General features: G+C 35.6%; 1 protein-coding gene across 1 annotated transcript; it reads right to left on the minus strand.

The window, feature by feature from the left end:
- Positions 1 to 311: 311 nt before the first annotated feature.
- On the minus strand, positions 312 to 19,604 carry LOC140148415 (carbohydrate sulfotransferase 15-like). The gene is made up of 8 exons (XM_072170345.1): positions 19,479 to 19,604; positions 13,366 to 13,842; positions 11,278 to 11,482; positions 10,715 to 10,816; positions 5,119 to 5,281; positions 4,144 to 4,312; positions 2,023 to 2,167; positions 312 to 605 (listed from the first exon to the last, which is right to left on the minus strand). The coding sequence occupies exons 1-8, from the start codon at positions 19,506 to 19,508 to the stop codon at positions 430 to 432; spliced, it is 1,467 nt and encodes a 488-aa protein (XP_072026446.1). The 5' UTR covers positions 19,509 to 19,604; the 3' UTR covers positions 312 to 429.
- Between the last annotated feature and the right edge of the window lie 3,691 nt (positions 19,605 to 23,295).

Raw genomic sequence — 23,295 nt, forward strand, 5'->3', positions numbered from 1 at the left:
GCGATGTGGTAATTTCACTAGTATAATAATAATATATTTCGCTCCTATATTTTATAGTTGAGCACTGTATCTAGTGATGGTTTCATTATAATTTCTTACTATAAATAAATAAATAAATAAATAAATAAAATAAATAAATAAATAAATAAATAAATAAATAAATAAATAAATAAATACGGCCTGAGATTAATTATTATAATTACTCTACAATTAATATTATTTGTTAATCCTGATCAAAACCAACATGAATGCAACATTAAACGATGAGAAAAGCATAACAGCAACTCTTATCCAAAGAATAGAACGACATCTTGCAGTGCTTTAAATTGAAATGAATAGCTTCGTGTTTTCCTCTATTATTTCTAGTGTTACTGTCCTTATCCTTTTCTATTCAGCTACTTTGTTGGGCACCATTCATCATGATCAGGATCATTTCCATAGGAATTTCACATCTTGTAGAATTGCAGCTAGTTCTTGATTTGTACTGAGATAAAATTGGTCCAAAATCGCACGTGTTTTCTCAAACATAGGGCCAGCTACTCTTTTGGTAGGGTTTTGTTGTTTGAGTGAACATATTTTTGTTGTCCACGACGATGGTAAAGATGCTTGAAAATAAAATAAAAGGAAAGAAAAAAAACCGGTTAAGTCCAGGAAAGGTTCGACCTTCAGTCAAAATTGAGCCATTTAGTCAAGGATCTCTAATACTGTACAACCTATTTTTTTTTCAAATAAATTGCTAATGATGTACAGGTTGTAACAAAAAAGTATTAGGCAAACATATGTCACTTATTTATTGTATTAAATTGTACATGTTCGTCAAGATAATTTCATAAGCTACTACAAAAACTTTGTTTCAATAAAATTGGTGGTCTACAAGCGAAGCCAATTGTAAAGTAGTATTAAAACAGAAGCAAAAGTGACTGAATTGCGTTGAATCATGAACCATCTGGTCGGTGCTCTTACGATGGGTAATTTCAAACAATGAGGCATCTGATGAAGTGGTATTTTGATTTATAAATTTGAAATGAATGTCATATTTGTTTATTTACTAATGTCAATTGCGTGAAAGAAAAACATAAAAAAACATGGCAAAAAGCGGCACAACTCGGAAGATTAAGTAAAATCGGGCATAGCGTTTGAACCTGAACTAAGAAATAAGCCAAGTAAAGTTTATCTGTTAGCCAATATATTACTGATGCTACTGCATACCAAATTTACGCCACGAACTCTTCAAGTTTTTTCTAAAAAGGAAAAACGCAATTGCTAATCATGAAAGTAAATTTTACACGAGCCAAGCTTGATGCACGAAAATGTCAAAAGTGGTCCAACGATTTAGTTAATTGAACATAGCGTTTGAGCCCAAAATGGTAAGTTTTTCTGTGGCCAAGATGTTACTGATTCCACTGCATTATAATGTTGTTGCCATGATCTGTTTATTTTTTAAAATATAAAATGCGAAATTGTAATTGTATAATTATAGTATGGGATATACCTTGGTCATAGGTATATACCATTCTTAAACACATGAGAACGTTCCTGCAATCTTATTGGTTCTTACCCGTGTGATATGACACGATATCACACGGATCAGCGCGTGTGCATCAGCGCGATACGTGTACTCGCTATTTGAACCAATCGGAGGCACATAGTAACAACGGGACTGATCGATTTTAAGGTGGCACGCAGGATCACTGAAAGTGGGATACTGATATTTTTTGTGGGATACTGATCATTTTTTTGGCATAATGACGTCGCCCGTGTTATATGAGACGATAGATGCACTCCAGTGGCTAAACCAATACCTTTATTCTCTAAATATAAACTATCCTTGAATTATCAAAATTGATGGGGTCGGTCGCAGTGTGTTGGGGCGGGGTCACAGGGTTGGGGCAACGCAACATCCTTTTCATGTTTTAACCCCCCCCCCTGTGAATCTGTAATAGTCTACAATGAACCCCAATAATGGACTTGTATCTGAAAAATAAAACAAGTTACCTTCAAATTGTGTTCAGTGGTTCTTACCTAATTCTAAAAATGTATAAACTTTTGGAAGAATTTCGGGACACATATCATGCCAGTCTTCCAGCCGTAGAAACATTAGTTGATCACGTGGAAAGACTTTCAACCAATCACGTACATAGACAGAATATAAGCCTATGTTCAGTCGCTGAAAAAATAAGATAAAACAATCAAAATGTGTTTCAGTGTTACTAAAATAACATTTAATTTAGATGTAATATATATTATCCTTACAACATTTTGTTATATAATCTTCTTACTTTATGTGGTCCATTTCCATAACTTATTATGGTTGTATAAATACCTCGTCTTACCAAGAGGGAGGGGTGGGGTGGGTGTGGAGGCTTGTTCCCCTAATATTTTCCTTGTGCGCTATAATAATCGCTCAAATAAACGCTTAACCCTAACACTGACCCATGCTTTTTGCTATCGGAAGTCAAAGAAGATCCGAAAAAGTCAGGAAGAAGAAGAATTTTGACTTGGCACCCCTGGATTCGAACCTTTGACCCCGCATGCCAACCACACGATCGCGGACCGGTAGCTACACGGGTTATTGCTGCCCGGCCAGCAATTTCGTGAGCATTTGACACTTAGGGTGATTGCGTCATCGCAGACCCTGGGATGCATGCATGCGCTGAATTTTTCATCGTGGTATTCTGTGGTATTTTCGGGTGTAAGGGTTAATGGGTAGATTCTGGGGTTATAGTTTACGGACCATGGATCCCTTGAGATTAAATGTTTTGACATAACACCGTAACCTAGGTTGACGATTAAACTTCGACGGTTTATAGGGTATTGGTGAAGCCCCCTGATATTTGCTCTTACAAAACTGTTCTAAATGATAATGACTTCAAACTTATTTAAATTATATTAGAATTTCTTTTTCTTTTATTTAGCCAATAGTGAAAATCGCTTGTCAATGTATAAGGCGTAATCTTTATCATCTTATTATGGAAGGTCTGGTCGGCATTTTCTTTCCCATGTTAAATTGTTTTTGAGATCTGATTTGATTTTCTCCATCATTTACATTTTTAACATAATTTACCATTTATTAAGGGAGTCTGTATCTAAAGTCATATCGCTTTATCCTGAAGCATTTACCAATTTTCTTTAAAAAGACTTTGTAAAAACCGCGGTAACCTAAATGACTTTCCTATAGAGATTACACGTAAAATTAAATTTGTGTTGCTAAAAAGAAAATACTCCGTTATCACATTAGTCCAATTAATTTTCCAATGTTTTAGCTGCAAAAGAGATGGTAGTAACTCATTCTACCATACTACGGCAAAAATGATTGCAGCATTACACCTGTTACCAACTGTCAACATTTAATCAACTGCCTCAGGTAGAGTCACTTTCTGGAAAGCTGAACTGAACAAGGTTATCTGATGTAACTGCTTTGGGTCATTGCTCTTGGCTATGTGACAAACTGGTAAAAGTGATGGTCAGAATGAATTCGGCCATTATATTACTTGGTCCCCTCCACACCAAACTGGTGCTGTGACTGCCCAATTGGGTGGATTAAAGCCACTTAAAAATCGATGTTATATTGTATTGCGATGGAATGCAGTTTAAAATATCCGCCACCAAGGCTGAATCATTTCACATTTCAGGCTATGGCCGCCACTGAGGTGTAGGACCCAGCTATGGCCGCCACTGAGGTGTAGGATTGCGTGAAATTGGATTCATCTGTGACGTAAAAATTATAATAGAGATACATGAGCAGTTCTCATAGAGATCATCATGAGCAATTCTCAAGCTACAAACCCCCAAACCTTTACGTTTTTACAGGCTATATCGAAATATCGGTACCCATCAGTATATACTGTCACTGTTGACGGACATGACAAGACTGTCACAAATTAGATGAGATGTGAAAACGTTGCCATATTTTGATAGATGGACAACTCCGGAGCAAAAATGTCTTGGCCATTCTCAGTGAACCGATTATGAAATCTCGATATTTTTCACGAGGTTAGATAAACAATGTAGTATAAACTTTGTCCTAAAATGTAGAAGCAGATGGATCTGCGGTTTTCTTTTTAACAACACATGAAATAGGCCTACTCATGGGTCTACGGTCCTACTCACTAGAAATACGCATGGTCCTACGGTCCTACTTACTACTAACGGCAATTTTTCGTTGATTTCATCAATATGGCTATATGCACACGTTCGATGTGAGGCAATTTGCAGACAAGCGTTAAACCAATCGATTGTCTCAATAACGTCATTATGAAAAGTCTCTGCTGTTCTCAACTTACTTCCAAAGTATATATAGTCAGAATATAGCCTGGATGAAATAAACATTTGTATAAATAATATGTCAAATACCGGGGTATTTATGATGGTAAATATGATATTTCAAATCCTTAATGTGGGTGGTAAGCTGAAAGGGGGATAAGCAATTTTGGCACACATTTATGGGTGACTAATTTTAATAATAATAATAAGCTCTAAAATGGCTTTAAACAGTTTCGAAACAATCAAATATGCTATTAATGTCCTGCTCTCTTGGCATGCCCACTATATGTCGGAAGTTCGCCAGTCCGTCTAAATATTTTACATGACTGTACAGGATGGTTAAAAAAACACGTTTGACATTTTAGCTGCTAATCTACGGATTTGCTCATTGCAACCTTCACGCTGCCACCTCAGCGCTGCCATAACAGCTTGTGGGCAGTAAGTCTCGAAGTGACCTTCTACATAGCGGGTGGTCTTCCTCTACATTTGAATGCAAAGGTGGAACAACATGAGACTACTGTGCAGCAAAATTGTCTATTTTGTTGTTCAACTTTGTGATTATATTGTAAATGTTTCGGATCCGTCGTTGAATAATTTTTCCGTCGTCAAATACTTTCAAAATGTTCTTTTTGATAACATATTACAAATTCTGAATCCCCCATGTGTAATAATTTTGCTATTCAATTAATACTTAAATTTGATGATATTTATCTACAGAGTTCCTATCCTTTTCTGTGTAGTAGTCAATGGCATGAGGATTCGGTCACGCTTGCTGGTCTTGGTATGTCGTGTCCATAAGTCACGTGCGTATTTATAAAAGCGCATTTATAAATATAACCGAAGTACACTGCTTACCGATCTGTTGGATTTCTTAAAATCACCAATATTTTAGAATTAGGTAAGATAGTGTGGATTATATCGGCAATGACATAGGGTGGTCCGTGATCTTTGCAAGCGTCAAAATCAAAATAATTACGCCACCTGTGATTATCCCACATCGTTGAGGCAGATCCATCACCTATGAATGTAAGGTTGAAAAAAATGCAATTGAACAAATTGTGTACTATTTGTCTGTGAGCAACTGATATTTTCCTATTCATTTTAGAGTTCACAAAAACGGTTTGTTCACCCATTTAAAGGAGGATTTAGTGATCCTAGCACCCTCTTTTTATAACATTTTTCAGTAGCTATCCACGAAAAATGCTTATTCACAAAATTTCAGTTGATTCGGATTTTGCGTTTACGAGTTATGCATGATTATTATGTGTATTGCACTGCTCCATAGGCCACTGTTGTAATTTCGTTCTAGTATACCAGAACGAAATTCACATTTGAAGATATTTTTGCTAAACGAATTAATCTACAAGAAATTTTTTGGTACATAAACATTATGTAGCCAGAGGTTTGCAGTGGTATAAAAATCTCAACTTTTTTTTGAGAAAAGTGGGGGGATGAGGCTGTGGATCATGAAATACCCTTTTAAATGATGACTGTGCCTTTAATAAAGGTAAAAGTATTATAACGACACGATAACAATCCACCTTTTTCGCAATTAACCACTTCGCTGCCGGAAAATTGTAAGCGAGGCCAAAGATGTAAATTACATACTCCCAATTATGCAAAGTTAATTTGGTAAGTAATTATAAGGATCATCTATATAGCTGAGACTTGGTACATATGTATACAAGTACAATAGATGTATATTTTTATTATGATTAGTATTTTGCTAATTTTAATCTGCATAATTAAGTTGAGGCTATTAGTCTGAGTTCATTTTAATTTTTCAACAAATTAACCATAATTAATTTCAGTTTTCCACTTCGCTATAAACTCCGGCCTAATTCAGGGGGGGCCGGCCAAGATTGGCTCAATTTTGACGTTGTCATTGGTTTTACACGTAAACACAAAAATGTCTCAAATTATTCCAAAACTGTACGTATGTTATTAAGTACTATTTTATCAGTCTAAATCCGTTGAGGTTCGCCAGTGAACCTCATTGTAAGTACTGTTTTTTTGATTTTTTTTGTATGAATAACGCACGATATGTTACGATATATACTGAAAATTTCCCTACGTTTATCAATGAGAATACGTAGTGTAGTGGTTATGCAGCTCGCCTCCCACGCATAAGGTCCCGAGATCGATTCTCCTCCCCGGCGGTGATTAAAATTTTTCTTCTTCTTTTTTCTTTTAATTTAAAATTATTTATTTTCATGTGAAAATGTATATATTGCACTGGGAAATATATTTTGTGCTTTTTTTTTCTGTAATGGGGCCACCCGGCCAATAGAGCTAAAAACGGATCTTGGCTCCAGGCTCCGGGAAAAAATAATTGCGTCCATCGTGCAGGCAGTGTTGCCGTCATATTGTCTGTTTTGTTTACGCTTTTGGCTGTTGCCACATTGAATAATGTAGTCCACCATCGTCTGGCCTAATTGGAGTTAGCAGAGCCAACGCCGCCAACGGCAACGAAGTGGTCAATTACGCAAAAAGGTGGATACCGTTCACATTTGTGACCATCCTCCACAACTGAGCCCGGATGTTGCCAGTGCCACTATTGAGATATGCTCCATTGAACTTAACAATAAACAATAGGAAACAAAGGATTTATTGACTGTTTTATTGATTTTTCACTACTTAAATGTCAAGTACTATAGACATGATAATTTCAAGCAGAATATTTTGGTTGAATATCTCAAAAATGATGATTGGCGACTTCAGGGCTCAGTTGTGCTGGATGGTCACATTTATAAAATTGAAAGGGGGATAATTTTTTGGCAAGCCAATGACATTGTTGGCACACTACTAGTTACGATGTTCCATTCAAATAATATTGAATTCTATTATACATGTGCAACAAACACGTTTGTCTGCATTAAAAGAGATATAATTAACAAAGAAAATAATCGAGTATTTAAAACGTAATTTCTGGAACACATGATGATAACACATATGTTGATAATGATAAAGACCTAATTAGATATTATGATAGAGAAATGAAATGTCAATGGTCAATGGTATTATAGTGCCGGCAAGCACACAATAGTCCGCCAGTGAACATCGTATTTTGTGGTTAGATTGGTTTTCTTGATTTTGTTTGTTTGCTGATTATTGTTCTTTGAGCACTTTGAGTGGTATATGATAAGATTTTTAGGAGTGTAAAGCTGAATTTATACTCAATCGCTTTTGCAGAAAAGCGATTTTCACGCATGCTCAATGTTTACTTACATTTCCAGAGCGTCAAGCCGATTAATCGATTCAAATCGCGGAGGCAAAAACGACGTCGCTTTTGCAAGTTGAAGAAATCTCAACTTCCCAGCGATATCGCTTGACACGTGAATGCGTCAACCAATCATATACAACCAACTGGATCTATTATTTTGCTAATTAATTTACCTTTCTCGATTTTTAACTTTTGATGATGAATTAATTCAAAGCAATAATTATTGACAGCAAAAAAAAAAAAAAAAATGTATTTTGTGGCATTTAGAATATTTTATTTGTCGTCTGCAATCGCTATCGCCGTGATAAGTATAAATGCAAAAGCGACGGGCGATGCATCGCAAAATTCGGCGATTGCAAATCGCTTTTTCAAAAGCGATTAATCGCATCGCTCGGCGATCGAGTATAAATTCAGCTTTAGACTGTCACCTTGGACTGATTTCAAGGTCAAGTTTACTTAGGGGTAAAAATTCAAAACCGATTAAATTTGGTCTAAAACCCAGGTCAAAACATTAATCTTATGACTCAGATTCAGAAAATATAGTTTGACCTATTACGACGTATCCTTCCTGAGTTAGCGCCTAAGGATTATAGGCGCTAACGCCCTAAAAGCAACACATTTTGATATATATATGGTCAATTCCAGCGAAAGCGGGACAAAATTCTCTCTATGTTAACTATCCACTTTAAAATGTCATTAATAAAGGAAATCACGTTATTGATGGAGCATATCATGTCACGTCCAATGTGCTCTCTTTGTGCATATAGGCCTTTACTAGCAAGTCATACCAGGGGACAAGTTATGATAGCTTAAATGAATTGGCGTTACCCACGAATTCAAAGATAAAGCACCATATATGTCATTGAATGTCCTTCAATCAAAATGAAATTATTACCGTTAGAAAGACGTTTGCATGCTCTCTCATCATATGTAAAACGATTGAATTCCACCAAAGTTTGTGGACTCTAGAGGCCATTAAGTCAATTTGGCTAATAATTTTGTTACCCGCGTATCAAAAATAAAATGATCGTTCTGAAAAATGTTAAGCGAATATGCCATAAATGACTATATCATGAAACGAAGTTTCATTCTATAATTCTGAGGTCCAAGTGATTATTTTATGCAAATACGTTTTACCCATAAAATTCCATAAAATCAAATTTGACGTTACCCACGTATCAACTGTTACCCACGAGTCCAGCAAATATAATTGCCATAACTTAAATTAACATTTAATGACTTTGGACACTGAATTTAGTTTGACAAGCGCTTAAAATTGTAAATCGCAAAAATACGTTCACCGCTTTAAAAAGAATCTACGACGGTTTAAACTTTTGTTACCAACGAATCCCGAATAGATGCTAACCTTGAAAAATAAGGAGATTGTTTATTTTAAGTTTAAATCAGCACATATTCAAGCCATGGGTATGCTATAATTTTGACAGTACTTACAGTTTATACACCTAAGAAACGCAAACCCCAAACGGTACTATAGTACTTATAGCTTTACCCACGAATTCGGCGTTACCCACGAATCCAAGGATTTACTCGTAAATTATATGTTTCTTATGCATCTTAACATTTTGAAAACATGCGAAATAGGTTCTAAAATAGTCCTGTTTAATAGCGTCCTCTTGAAGGTATACTGAAGCTGTATCATGAGGTTTTGATTGATTATCCTAAATTACCATTTTTTGGGTAAATGCAATTGGTTAGAGAAACGGGAATCATTGAAACACAATGGAGGAATAACCGCATGGTGGTTTCCAACCTTCTGTAATATTTTCTATTTTGCCGCTTACCAATACATACCTTCAAATATGTGTTACCCACGAACATTTTGGTTACCTACGAATCCCTACTTAAATTATAGTTAACAATGTATTGATAGTGTTTTAGTTCATAGGAACTGTCAAACACGAGTTAATAGAATATTGCTGCATGAAAATATGGAATGATTTTACTAAAATAATAATATAAAACTGTTTGCTCTGTCTATTTGAATTTGGCAACTTCATTATTCTCAAAATTTTTATACCCAAAATGCCATAATGATCCATTCTAAATATTCCATGTAGTCTGTAGTTTGATTAAAATTCATTTTAGTGCCATTGCAGCCTGAATTATTGACATACGGAAAAGTATTTTTATTTTTATTAAAAAAATTTAATAGGAATTGCTATTTTCTAGACGCTGTTACCCACGAATCCATCCGAGATCCTCATCCTGCGACGAGATACAAAATCTAACTTTACATTTATATGAAGCATTTATTCTAATCTTTCGAAATAATACAGTAATGTTAAATGATAGCCACTTTGGAAAGAGTTCGAAGAATTGACACAATCTTAACTGTACACCTGGTTCTTTCTTAAAATTTGTAATAACCAAAATATTTCTTTGTAGATATATGTAATAAAATTCTATTTTACGTTCAAAGTCTTCACCGATTTCTAGTGTATATGAGTCACACATAAAATATTGAAGATATTAAAGAAAGTGAAATTTTATGGCGTACAACAGGTGAAAAATGCTTGAATTCGTGGGTAACATGCATATGCGCATTTAACACTTTATTTGGTCTAGCAAGAAAAGTTATTTTTCAATCCGATGGCACTTCCATCTGATGATTCACTAGACATGATCGTCTCATTTGATAAGTCTAGAATTGAAAAGGAAAACATTTTCAAAATGGCCCCTAGAGAGAATTTTGGCCCGCTTTGGCTGGAATTGACCATATATAGTACCATTTTTTAACGTATGGTATTGCATATCGTATGGAATCCCCTCTTCTCCCTCTCTCTCTCTTCCTCTCTCTCTCACCCTTTTCCTCTTTTTTCCTTGCGCTAGGGGGCGGGGGCCCAAGTGCTAGGGGGCTGGGGCCCAAATAGGCAATTTTTGCCAGGGGTGGGGGCAATCCCCCTTCCCCCCGGCAGCCACGCCACTGATTTTTACTATCAGTGCAAAAAGTATCCTAACACTAACATTCAGTTCTGCGCATATGCTTTGTGACACAGCTGTCATGCTCCCACAGCCTGTGTAGCAGATGCTTGAGACAATACTCGTCAATAATCAGTCACTACATCGGAAATCTGACAGTTGTTGGCAAATTCGTGATATAAATTTGTGCGAGTGCCCTATTAAAAATTTAATCTAGAACAACATGAAACGAAACCAAATAATAGATTCAAAGTAACATTAACTGATTGCAAAGTTCAAAATACTTACCGACTATCAGGTTCTGCTTCTCTGTGTCATTAATCTTAATCAGTTCAGAAATACCAGAATAATTGTCAGAATAACGTCTCAATGTATAATAGTTTGCAGAGTCTGTAAATTGTTGGGAACACATAAAATGATTGGGATTCATTAAATCGGCGCTAATGGGGTACAATTATACATTCATTACAACTGGGCCGGCTAAGAGCGTCAAATATGAGATTTGATTTTAAATATTTTAAAGGTTTTGAAAATGCGCATTATTTTGTGGTTTCATTTGAGCATGTTTACTGCCAATCCCATTGTTCTCTCCAATTCAGGATTACGAGTTGACGACATTTTCATGAATTTTCATTAGGCACGTTTTATCTTGTGAATTTATCTATTAAAAATAAAATAAAAGCCATTTAACATTTTATCAATCGAGTTTATTTCTTTAGTTTTTATGCATTTCGGAGGTCTCCAGAACAACTCATTAGAGAACTAATCTGTATAACTCAAAATAACTGCTTTATAGGCAGGGATCCAATTTCAAAGTTGGTCAGATCTTGTGTAAACTTTGATTTACTTACCAATTCGTCTCCTTGTCCAATAGTGAGGTTCTTTTACTGAGCGAACCACGTGAGGATGTGCAGAAATTTTAGCCCACAAATCTGTTGTGCCAGCTTTAGGAAACCCGGCCAAAAAGAATGCAGGTAAACATAGTATGTCATTTTCTTCTCTCCAGCAAGGATTTCGTATTCTTTCCATAAATTTGGTGGGAACGCTTTCAAATATCTGAGGGGGAAAATATTGTTAAAAGTATAGTATAGTATAATTTGATTTCATACATGGATGGTGATGTATAGCTATATACAAGCCCTCTAAAGCCGTGTTCAGGTGGGTTGAAAATTGAAGGTGCCGGACCCAAGTGCGTCCACACGGTCAGAATCTGTCCGAACCCCCGAATTACCCCTCGAATTGTCCGACACCTCAAATTTGTGGCGTCCGTCTGGACACAACTTATTGTAATGTAATTTTGTTACGAGATTTGGCCACCGATATTTCCCACCTCGTTAAGGGATCCAAAATGAGCGTTTATTGCGTTTCGACAGTATTTTTTGTTGGACATGAAAGCACCTCAGACCTATCGAATTGCATTCTGAATACGAAGCATGTCTTTCTGATATCAAATAATTTTCATTTTTTAAAATCACAATATAATACAAATTTTATGACAAATTATAAAATTTGATATTTTTCAAATTTTGATATATAACAGTCCTCGAAGTAAATTATATAAATCTGATGATATATTCTTAAAGTGTATGTAGCAGGAGGAAAAGCCGACGGTCAATTGAAAATTTTGACCTTTCATATTGAAGATATGGATTTTTTTCCCAAAAAGACCTAATTTTTTTGGTGTTTTGGGAAAAAATCCATATCTTCAATACGAAAGGTCAAAATTTTCAATTGATCGTCGGCTTTTCATCCCACCTACATACACTTTAAGTATAAATCATCAGATTTATAAAGTTTACTTCAAGTACTGTTAAATATCAAAATATCAATTTTAATGATTTGCCATAAAATGTGTATTAAATTGCGAATTTCAAAAATCAAAATTATTTGATATCAGAATGACATTCTTCGTATTCAGAATGCAATTCGATATGTCTGATGTGCTCTAATGTCCCAAAATAAATACTGCCAAACGTTCATACCCCAGCCCTTAATTATTCCATATGCACAACAAAATTACCAATATTCCATTCAATTAAAAGTATGAAACATGATCTCCATTCGTGGCGTTGCCTTTTAAAAGACAGTTCTTGTTACCCATTTTAGAGTTACGACTTTCGCTATATCGCGAGAGAATAGCTGGAAAGGGTTAAATCAGAGAGGTGACAATAGCTTATCTGGATACATTGAATCATGAAAATGAAGTTTTTACATCTCATTTATAATAAATTACTGAAACTGGTAAATTGGTAAGGCTAAAAACTTGTACGGTTTACATTATTTCGGAAAACAGACTTTTGCAATGCGAAGAACAAGGTCGTGCGCACCCCAATAAAACATCGAATTTTGTTTTTGTTTACGCTAAGGGGGTAAAATTAAGTTAATTAGTTCCGAAAGCACTGAAAGGGCCTTTCGGACTAAAATAACAATGCCATATTTTTCACTCGCAACTACTTTTTTGTCGCATACTCCGGTCACTGCATCAACTACTACATCACACAGGAAAAACTCAGGGAAGGAAAGGGAACAGGAGGGAAGGGGAACAGGAAGGAAGGGGTGGGGAACAGGAGGGGAGGGGAGAGAGAGCTAAAGAAGGAGGGGGAAAGAAATATTGAATTGGTGTTTCATTACGCTTTGTGTTAAATATGAAATCAATCGGTAACATTCCACACTGGTCGCGGGGTTTTCACATGGTAGAGCATTGTGGATGGTCGATCATTTTACGCAGTAAATGGCGTTTTAACTTTTCAAATCGCACCCATTTTCGTAAAATCGGTAATATGGACGCTTTTGACACACACAAATGAGGTATTAAACTGTACCTAATAAAATTATCCATATGTTCCTGCCAATTTCACTGTATTTAATCAATCGTGTCAAAAAGTACGACCCCTAAAGTAGTATGGACTTCAAGTTTTTGTGTTGTGTTTAGTTCTTACCGTTGGAGCCATATTATATAACTCGGGAGGTATTTGTCTTTGTCCGTCATCTGTTATTACAACTGGTCTTCTTTCGTGACATTCAGGAATAGAACTAAACTCCTCCTCAGTTTTGTTTAACTGTGTAAGATGACTGGTTTCATTTATGATATCTTGCCACGATTCAATCGACGATGATTCATCAGCATAACTTGAAGTCCAATAATTCAAATTTAACATATTGTCCCATAGTTCTTCATCTGAGGATTCGTAATCATTGGAAGGTTTTTCCTCGGATGTGCTGTTTTTGGCACGGATATAAGTGAGTGCTTTTAAGGGTTGTGGATGGTTATTTAACCACGATGTTTTTGCTCGCATTTCAAGAAGCCACCTTTTGTTTGGTATATCAACAGTTTCATACACGTGAGTTCCATGAAATATACAGAGTACAACAATCAATGATAACACAGCTACCATGTAAAATAATCTTCGTGGAATCTACAATGAAAACAGCAACAACCATGATTATCGATATGATATCCGTAGACATACATTAGTATCAAAAAAGCATAACATTGAAAAACAGCTTCAAAAAGCCAGGCTGGACCCCTTTCTTATGCCTTACGCAAGGGTTACTACATCCAAACCCTCCAATCAACAATGGTGAATAAGGGGTGCTGCAAAAATTATGTGTATCCCGGGGTGAGTTATAGGCTCTATAGGGATCGTGTGGTAAAATCATAGAGGAGCAAGCATTTCTTGGCAGGTCGAAGGGGTGTGGGGCAATAAGTTTTGCCGCACATGTCTTTTGAGCACATTGTAAAATTACGTCCTAAAAAGGTGCACAAAACAGTCTATGTGATTGAAGAGGTTCATCTGTTGATCTCCATGGGTTTGCATGTATTCAGGATGGTGAGCTGGTGACCTTCGGTGCGAACACCCTATTACTTGAACTATAAATAACCGTATATTTTGATATACATTTATAGTATTATTCTGTATCACACTGCATTTTGATATAAACATCTACCAAAAAGTAATTACCCCTTAAATAATTGTTATTATCTATAAACGGTTAATCGTATGCCAAATTTGGGATATGCAGTCGAAGCAGAATTTATTTCTGCGCATTATGACACTTCATTTGTCCCAATGGTTCCAATATTGATATCGCAGCGTACATTTAAATGAAAGTAACCCGTAATTTGAAAGCTGCAGCAAAGTATTCAGTACCCACGGAAGAAAATGTTTTCGGCGCTCACAGGATTATTCTTCTTGTTTCGTAAATTTGGTGGAGGTCAAAACATGTGATAATCAATAAAGAAATGTCATTATTCACATCAGTGGTCATTATTTGCTTTATCCCATATTAAAACATTACAAGTTCAATGTTTTCTGTGACCAAAATAGTCATAAGTGGAAACCAAGGATAACATCTATTGTGAACACCTCCAATCAGTAAATTTTGAATCTAACTTTACCACTGAAAGGACAACTTGCAATTGTAGGCCATTTAGGACCTTGTTGGTGAGAAAAATCTAAATCTAATGACTTATTGTTATTGATTATTATATGTTTTGATCCCCTCTAAACGCATGAAACAAAATGAATAATCTAATGAGAGCTGAACAGATTTCCTTCAATGGCTGAATACAAGGCAATAGGATTTTGCTGCAACTTTCAAAGCTTGGGTTACTTTCATTAAAATGTACGCTGCGATATCAATATTGGGAATATTGCAACAAATGAGGTGTCATAATGCGCAGAAATAAATTCTGCTTCGACTGCGTATCCCACATTTGGCATATAGTCTATGAGCTGGGCCTCAGCGAAAGACCTTTCGTTGGAGGTCTTGTTGCATACCATAATGATAGGGACATGTGTCTTAAAAGCTTAATTAAACTTAATGCAATTTTATTGCCTGAATCGATTGTAAAAGGCATTTTTAGTGTATTACCGGTGATTTTAGTAGAAGAAGTTGTGTTCTTTTTCACTAAACAAAAAATATTCTTATTTCCTGCATCAATTCAAAATGGCAGCCACAATGATAATCTCCTTTATGTGTATAGCTCATTAGGTTCATTTTATAGTGGCTTTAGTTATGGAGTTTGGCGGGATCTAGACTTTTCACATCTATCAAGTAAAAGTAGGATATCTCCGAAGTGTAAAATGGTATGTTTCCAAAAATGAAAATAGCACATTAATCCGTAAGGTCATGTAATTCTAAGGTCATGTAATTCTATGCCCTAAATCGATTCTAAATGGCATTTGAAGTGTGTCATCAGTGCATTTTGAGGAGAAGAAAGTTTGTCCTTTTTCACCAAAGAGACAATATTCCTTCTTTCCTGCATCAATTCAAGATGGCTGTCAAAATGGCAATTTCCTTTATGTGTATAGCCCATTAGGTACCTTTTATAGTTGCGTTAGTTATGGAGTTATTTGGAGGGATCTAGAACCGACTTTTTACACCTACCAAGTAGAAGTAGGATATCTCCAAAGTGTAAAATGGTATGTTTCAAAAGATGAAAGTAGCACATTAATCCGTATGATCATATAAAAAGTGACGCCTTCAAATGCCATATTTTTAGGGTTACATCACAGATAATGTAATTTCATGCCCTAAATGGCAGTTAAAGTCATAATGTACGATCTTTTTTCAGAATTTACCTTTATTTTTTTCAAAACCGATTTTTTGGCATATTTGTAATACTTACACATGTTCTAACTTAAATCTATGAGCAAACTGTCAAATTCGTCCTATTTGTAGTAAAACGGGACGATTTTCTGTTGGTCCGACATAAAGTCATAATTTTTTAGATTATGACTTTATGTCGGCCACGATCGCTAACCGTAGTCTCCTACAAAACTAGCTTGGTTACGCTCCCTCCACATGTGGAGGGAGCGTAACCAAACTGGCCGCGTAGGAGACTAACTCTGAGGCCGCACTCGCTGTCCTAATCCAAATAGTGCGAGATGTTTCGAGTCGGATAGAGGTGAAGTTTATGATGTTGTTTCTTTGCAAATTCCCAATGTTTTCGCGTCCAAATGTATTGGGAACTTTCATAATGATTGCATATTATCATTTTAGAAGAAAAAAAGAAAAATCTAAAAATTTAAAAAGATCGTACATTAAGGCTTTAAAGTGTGTGTTTTTTTTCAGTAAAGAAGCAATATTCATTCTTTCCTGCATCAATTCAAGATTGGTGCCAAAATGACAATTTCTTTATGTGTATAGCCCATTGGTTTTTTAAAAAATAATGGATATAAGTATGGAGTTGGTTGGAGAGATATAGAACCGCTTTTTACAAGTAAAAGTAGATCTCCGAAGTGTAAAATCGTATGTTTCCAAAACTGAAAGTAGCACATTAATCTGTAAGGTAATGTGAAAAGGGACGCCTTAAAATGCCAATTTTGATAAGGTTACATCCCAGATAATGTAATTCCATGCCCTAAGTCGATTCTAAATGGCTTCTGAATCCGGTGTCGTAAAAATAATAAGGCCTTTTGTCTAGCTATTGCCTATAATTTATCACTATTGATCGAGTGCAGTTCCTAAATCGTAACAATAGCAGGTAGTTAGTAGCGGTCCGAGTGAAAAGGTTCAAGGAAATTAATGAGGTGTCGCGGTAGCTGAAACAGATAAATAGAGATAAATGGGCTATACTCTTACACAATACAATCATTAATTACTGGAACAAAATTGCGTTTCAATTTGTATATAAAAAAGAACACAAAGCATCAGGAGAAAAAAAGAATTCTGCAGGGGAAAAAAAGGAAGTACATGTGTATAGAAACTAAAAAGGAAGTATGTAGGAAATAATTTCTGCAGATTTATATCTCGTCAAAAATTGTCAGAAAGTTGTCGTCTATATTGCAATGAATAAAGATACTCCGATATTTTAATAAGATAGTGGGTCAATTGTCCCAACTACTGGTACACGAGGAATATTTTTTGTTGAAAAAAGGTGATATTCCATTGACACGGTCTAAAAAGGGGTTCTGCATTAATACAGTATGTGCAAAGATCAAAATAACCCAAAAACATCCTATATTCAATAACATGTGCAACACTTCCTGCCCGCTGCTCTCTCGTCACGCGATATTGATCGCTGTACCCGTTTTTAACTAATGCCAAGCTAAAATAGAGTAAATTTGAAAACACATTGGATACAAAGATGTAGAAAAATGCTTCTTTCATGAGATTTTAACGAAAAAATACAGTTTTCAATAGAGCGAGTGTTTTTAATAGAATCATCTTAATTGACTGCATAATGTAATAATAGTGAAATTGACTGTTCTTTTTAGAAAGTTAATTGCCATAATAATCCATTATGCATGGCAAGCTGTGACAAGCTAATAATGAATAGTTACTCCTGATTCCAGAAAAATACAGCACTCATTTTCTAGGGTTAAAATATATCCTGTTTTGCCAAATGAAACATAGCTAAATACTAACCATTCAGTTATTTTAAACTGGCAATAAAAGTAGGCAGTAAAAAGGTTTCAAAATCAATAGACATAATCTATAAATGTTGTCCAAGTTTATTTCTATTTTCATTAGTTTCATATTCAACGTTTATAATTAACAAGCTGGTCAAAGTGTAATTTTATGAAATTTACATCTCTATGAATATGAACTTTAAGACACAAGAAACCGAAAATACAATACACATAATAATGTTCAGAAATATCCCTGATACCAAACATGTTGTCAAACACGTCATTTAAAAAATAAGAAAGTTATACCAGTCAAACTGTATCCTGTATTATATAAAAACAAAGTTCATCCCACAATCATGACAATGGGAAGATTATGCAAAATGATTTTATTAAATTCATCACCGAAATAACAGTCAGGAGACTTAGCTCTACCAATTATCCTATATACAGTGATATACCACATTTTAGTACTCTAACCAACCGACGATTGGAATGGATATTATTTGTGCATATATAGCTTAAGTGAAATGAACAGATGGTTCAAGTTCAGTGCGAAATTGTTTTCCATTTGTTTAAACATATTTATTCTTTACATCAGCATAAAATATTATTTTTTTGTTCCGCACTAATCAAAACAGCCAGTACCAGTTCTTAGCATATCTTATTTGTAAAACTTGCTTGTTATTAATTGTTAGTATAATATCTGGCTATTTACTGAAAACAGCGTCGTGTAATAATTATGTGGAACCACTCTTGAATGAATTTTTTTATGTATGCAAAACGTTTCATCCATCTCTCTACCACTACATTAAAAATCACATACACCTACCTTATTTGGAGGAGCTGAAGAATTAGCTAAATACATTTCACACTTTTGTTTTCTGTCAATAATAAAGATCATGAAGCCACAAATATCGCTACCATTTTGTTATCTATTTTAACTATGAGCATTGATGTAAAGCTTGAAATAGTGTAATACAAGCTGACATCCAACTCGTTGTCGTAGCAACTGGTGAATTGCTAAAAATACTTTTAAAAGTAGAAGATATTATTTGTTATTGTTATAATTGCTGCCATTAAGTTTCTGTGAAAATTTACTTCACGGAATATTGTCTGATGTCGTCCTTTTTTTAATTTGATGTAATAATATTTTTCTTCAAAAAATACTTCTTGTATTGTTTCTTCTTTTCTATACCATGTATAAAATGCCGTACTCTGCAATTTAAAGGAGTATTTCGTGATCCTAGCATCCTCTTTTTATGACATTTTTCAGTAGATATCCACGAAAAAAGATTATTCCCAAAATGTCAGTTCATTCCGATTTTGCGTTTGCGAGTTATGCATGATTATGTGTATTTCACTGCTCCATAGACAATGCGTTGTAATTTCGTTCTGGTGCACCAGAACGAAATTCAAATTTCACGATATCTTTGCTAAACGAATTTATCTGCAAGATATTTTTGTACATACACATTATGTAGCCAGAGGTTTCCAGTGATATAAAAATCTCAATTTTTTTGAGAAAAGTGGGGGGATGATGCTGTGGATCACGAAATGCCCTTTTAATATGTATGTGATTTTTTTAAATATTTATTTTACATAGTAATAAAAACAACCCTTTTGGGTCTGTGAAACAAACTATCAAAAAAAAAAAAAAAAAAAAAAAACCAAAAAAAAAACCTTACAAAACTTACCTGTATCCTCATGTTGTTATTTAAAATCATCACCAAGATCACGAAATTATTGTCATAATACAGCCTTATGTAGTTTTCAGATACCAGTGAATGGAATTAAAATTGACACGAGAAACTAGAAATCAATTTCACGGCAACCAGCGATTTGAAAGCCACATATCCCGATGGCCACTGACAAATACAATCTGCTGCTTTTTGTCGAAATTTACAAAAGCGTGTTTGATACCTATAACATATGTTTTATGCTTTTCATTTTATTAAGTGCTATATGTGCATTTTTTTAGATAATTTATATAGCGCTAATATATACAACATGATAATATAGTGTTGGCATACGATAGGCATATTATGTTGGCTTCATGCAGTTGCCTCATAATAGTCCGGTATCTACGGGTATTTTTAAATTATTAAATAATGACCCCCAGGACTCTACATTAAAATAATGACCCCCAGGACTCTACACACTTAAAAATAGGTAGTCAAAAATGACCCTAATGACCCCATTTTCAGGGTCAACTATACACCGAAACTAGAAGTGTCAAATTTGACCACGGTGATCAAGTGAAAAATTTGACCTAAATTGTAGTTAAAAATGACTACATTTAGGGTCAAAAATGATTTGACCCCTGATAGAGTCAGTTGAAAAATAACCCTATTAGTGTTAAAAATTGACTATATCCAGGGGTCATGATTAGAAAATTACCCGTAACGTGGTTGAAATGACTACATTAAGGGGTCCCGGTTAAAAAATGACCCCGGAACGTGGGTCGAAAAATGACTATATATTTGGGTCATTTAAATATGATCCATTTAAGGGTCAATTTTGGAAGTAGTAAATTTTTGGCAATTTTTTTTTGGTTAAATAACAAATATACCAAAAAATCAGATTTGATAAATGCATATAGAAAAAATTGCAGGGAAGACAGTGGTAAAAAAACCCGCATTTGCATTGATATTTCAGAATAATTATAAACGATACACAAGTGCCACACCCATAACAAGACAAGAGAAAAAAAAATCCAAAACGAAACGGTAGGGGTTCGAAACTTCAACCTCTCGCATTCAAGACAAAAGTGTTAATCACTTCACCACAACAGCCTGCTACAAAATATTCGTGCTTTTTGAAATCATTAATAGAGTATGACATGAATACAAAATATCAATTTTCATATTAAAAATACAAAACATCTTGAAATTTTATTTTTATTTTTAGGTCAACCATGAATGATCCTAGCATTTAGGTCTAGGTCCAGGGACAAATGTTCACCCAAAAACGGGGTGGGACTATACTCGCGTCAGTACGGTAAATAAAAAGAAAAGGAAAGAAACACATTGCATAATACACTTCAGAAAAGCGGGGTGATTGCACGGCCACTGTGCATGCAGGATACAATGAGCACATGAATAAAAAAGAAAAATTACACATTACTTGTTTAGCAGGTCCACAAAGTATGGTATGGGACTATTTTTGGAAGCGGGAGGTTCTGAATCGCAGTTGGGTGAATTTATGCGCATTGCGAAGGTTGCGACCATGAGCACTTTGTGTAGATGTAGGAAGAAGATCTTTGGTACGGTCTGAGTAGGCAAGCCCTTCGGCTAACCTTCGACAATGATCTTCTCTTCTATCTGACAAGCGCTCAAGGTCGCAAGCTTGCACCGCCTCGGCATATGAGGTAAATCTCTGGCCTAAAATGATCCTGCATGCACGTCTTTGGAGTTGTTCAAGTGACTTTGTCTGATTTGTTGTTAACGAGGAGCGCCAGGTGACATCTGCGCACTCAAGAACAGGGCACACATAACCTTATGTACACAGTAATTAGTTCTTCGTTATTGAAAACCAAATTTCAGCAGTTTTAGCATATACAACTTCTGGTTAGACTTCTTTGTTATTTCATTAACATTTTTGTCCCATTTCAAGTCATTTTGAAGGTTAACCCCTAGTATCTTAGCCTCAGTTACATAATTCAAGGGCTTACCAGCTATCTTAAGCTCAATAGGGGGCGGTTTTCATTTTTGAAACAGACCTGGATGGCCTGACACTTGCTAGGGTTCAAGCTAAGCTTGTTTTTGTTTGTCCACTCAGTGAACTCGTCCAGTGTATCTTGAAGCTTGCTTGGTTGGGAATACGGACGATTTCCAGCAAGTGTCAGGTCATCCACGTACTTCCATTTGAACAGTTGATGTTTGCATCTTTGGACTGAACTGCATCATTAATGATAACCTGGAAGCCAATTGGGCCGAGTTTAGTCCCCTGTGGGATGGGGAGGGCACCATTGAGAACTTTGAACTCAGAGAGTGACTGATTGTAGCGGACACATTGCATACGGTTGCTGACAAAGTCACACAACCAGGGAACGATGGATCTGCGGACTCCCAAGTGGATAAATTTCTCAATGAGGATGTTATGGTCTCAGTATCATATCGAACGCTTTGGAGAAGTCCGTCAGAACCACCGTTCCCACGTTGTTGACCCTGTCAGCACCTTGATGAAGAGTGTGGAGGAGGTTGATCAAGTAGTGGGAAGTCGAGATACCCTTGATGTTACTAAACTATTGGAGGTCAATTTTGTCTTCGATGTCTTCCAAAATCCACTTCACAACAAATTCTTCAGCTATTTTTGACAAAACATCGGTCAAGGAGACAGGTCTAAGTTTATCGACCTTGGGAGGTTTTGTTTTGGGGATCGGGACAATGGCTTTTTTCCACTGTGTGGGGACCACTCCCTCATGATAAGAACAATTCAAAATGTCAGTCACAGGGATACTTAATTCGTATGCGAATTCCTTGATCAACCTTGGGGAAACCCTATCTGGGCCACATGCTTTACTGGCTTTAACTTTACTGAGTTCAGCTTTCACATCCCATGGGTAGAGCAATGGAGGGGAATCAATGGCCGGTAAGTAGGTCTCAAGATTGCAAAGATCCAAAGGTGTCATATGGGAAGAGACCTGCACAAACTGATCATTGATATTTTTTATTCGCAATGGCAACATGATCATCATTGTCCACCCCTGGGACAGGTATGCTGACCTATGGGCTCAATCGTACGGGAATTAAGCAGAAAGCCGTATTTGCCGGCTTATTTTCGCCATTTTGTTACGTAACAGCAGAGGCTACGCCGGTAAAAATACCGGAAGTGAGCTAAGTTGCCGTCGTACTGTATTTTGTTCGTTCAACAAAACTTGATATTAATGTCTACCAAATACATATCACTTTGATGTATGGATAGAAATCAGTGTACTTCGGTTATATATATAAAATAAAATGCGCTTTTATAAATGCGCACGTGACCACCTCCACGCTGCCATAACAGCTTATAAACAGTAAGTCTCGAAGTGACCTTCTACATAGCGAGTGGTCTTTCTATACATTTGAATGCAAAGGCGGAACAACATGAGACTGCTGCGCACCACTATTTTGTTCAACTTTGTGATTATATATTGTAAACGTTTCAGTCCTTGAATATTTTTTCCGTCGTCAAATACTTTCAAAATGTTGTTGTTGATAACATATTACAAATTCGGAATTGCAAAATGTGTAATAATTTTGCAATTCAATTAATACTTAAATTTGATGATATTTATCTACAGAGTTTCTATCCTTTTCTGTAGAGTGGTCAATGCATGAGGATTTGGTCACGCTTGCTGGTCTTGGTATGTCGTGCCCATGGGTCACGTTGGCATTTATAAAAGCGCATTTATAGATATAACCTAAGTACTGGTAATGTCTATACGGATTGATCACAAGATTCTATTGAACAAATCGTGTTAAAACCATTGCAAAAATGTATAGTTTATGCATTAGTTATTACCGAGAA

This window comes from Amphiura filiformis, chromosome 3 (assembly GCF_039555335.1).
Source record: "Amphiura filiformis chromosome 3, Afil_fr2py, whole genome shotgun sequence".
NCBI lineage: Eukaryota > Metazoa > Echinodermata > Ophiuroidea > Amphilepidida > Amphiuridae > Amphiura > Amphiura filiformis.

Excerpts from the sequence above, each read along its gene's own strand:
- LOC140148415 (XM_072170345.1), bottom strand. The coding sequence starts at position 19,508 with ATGATTTTAAATAACAACATGAGGATACAG. Across the intron at positions 11,483-13,365 it reads TATATAATATGGCTCCAACG|ATATTTGAAAGCGTTCCCAC; the intron begins GTAAGAACTAAA and ends TTTCCCCCTCAG. Across the intron at positions 5,282-10,714 it reads GAAGCAGAACCTGATAGTCG|GTGATGGATCTGCCTCAACG; the intron begins GTAAGTATTTTG and ends TTACATTCATAG.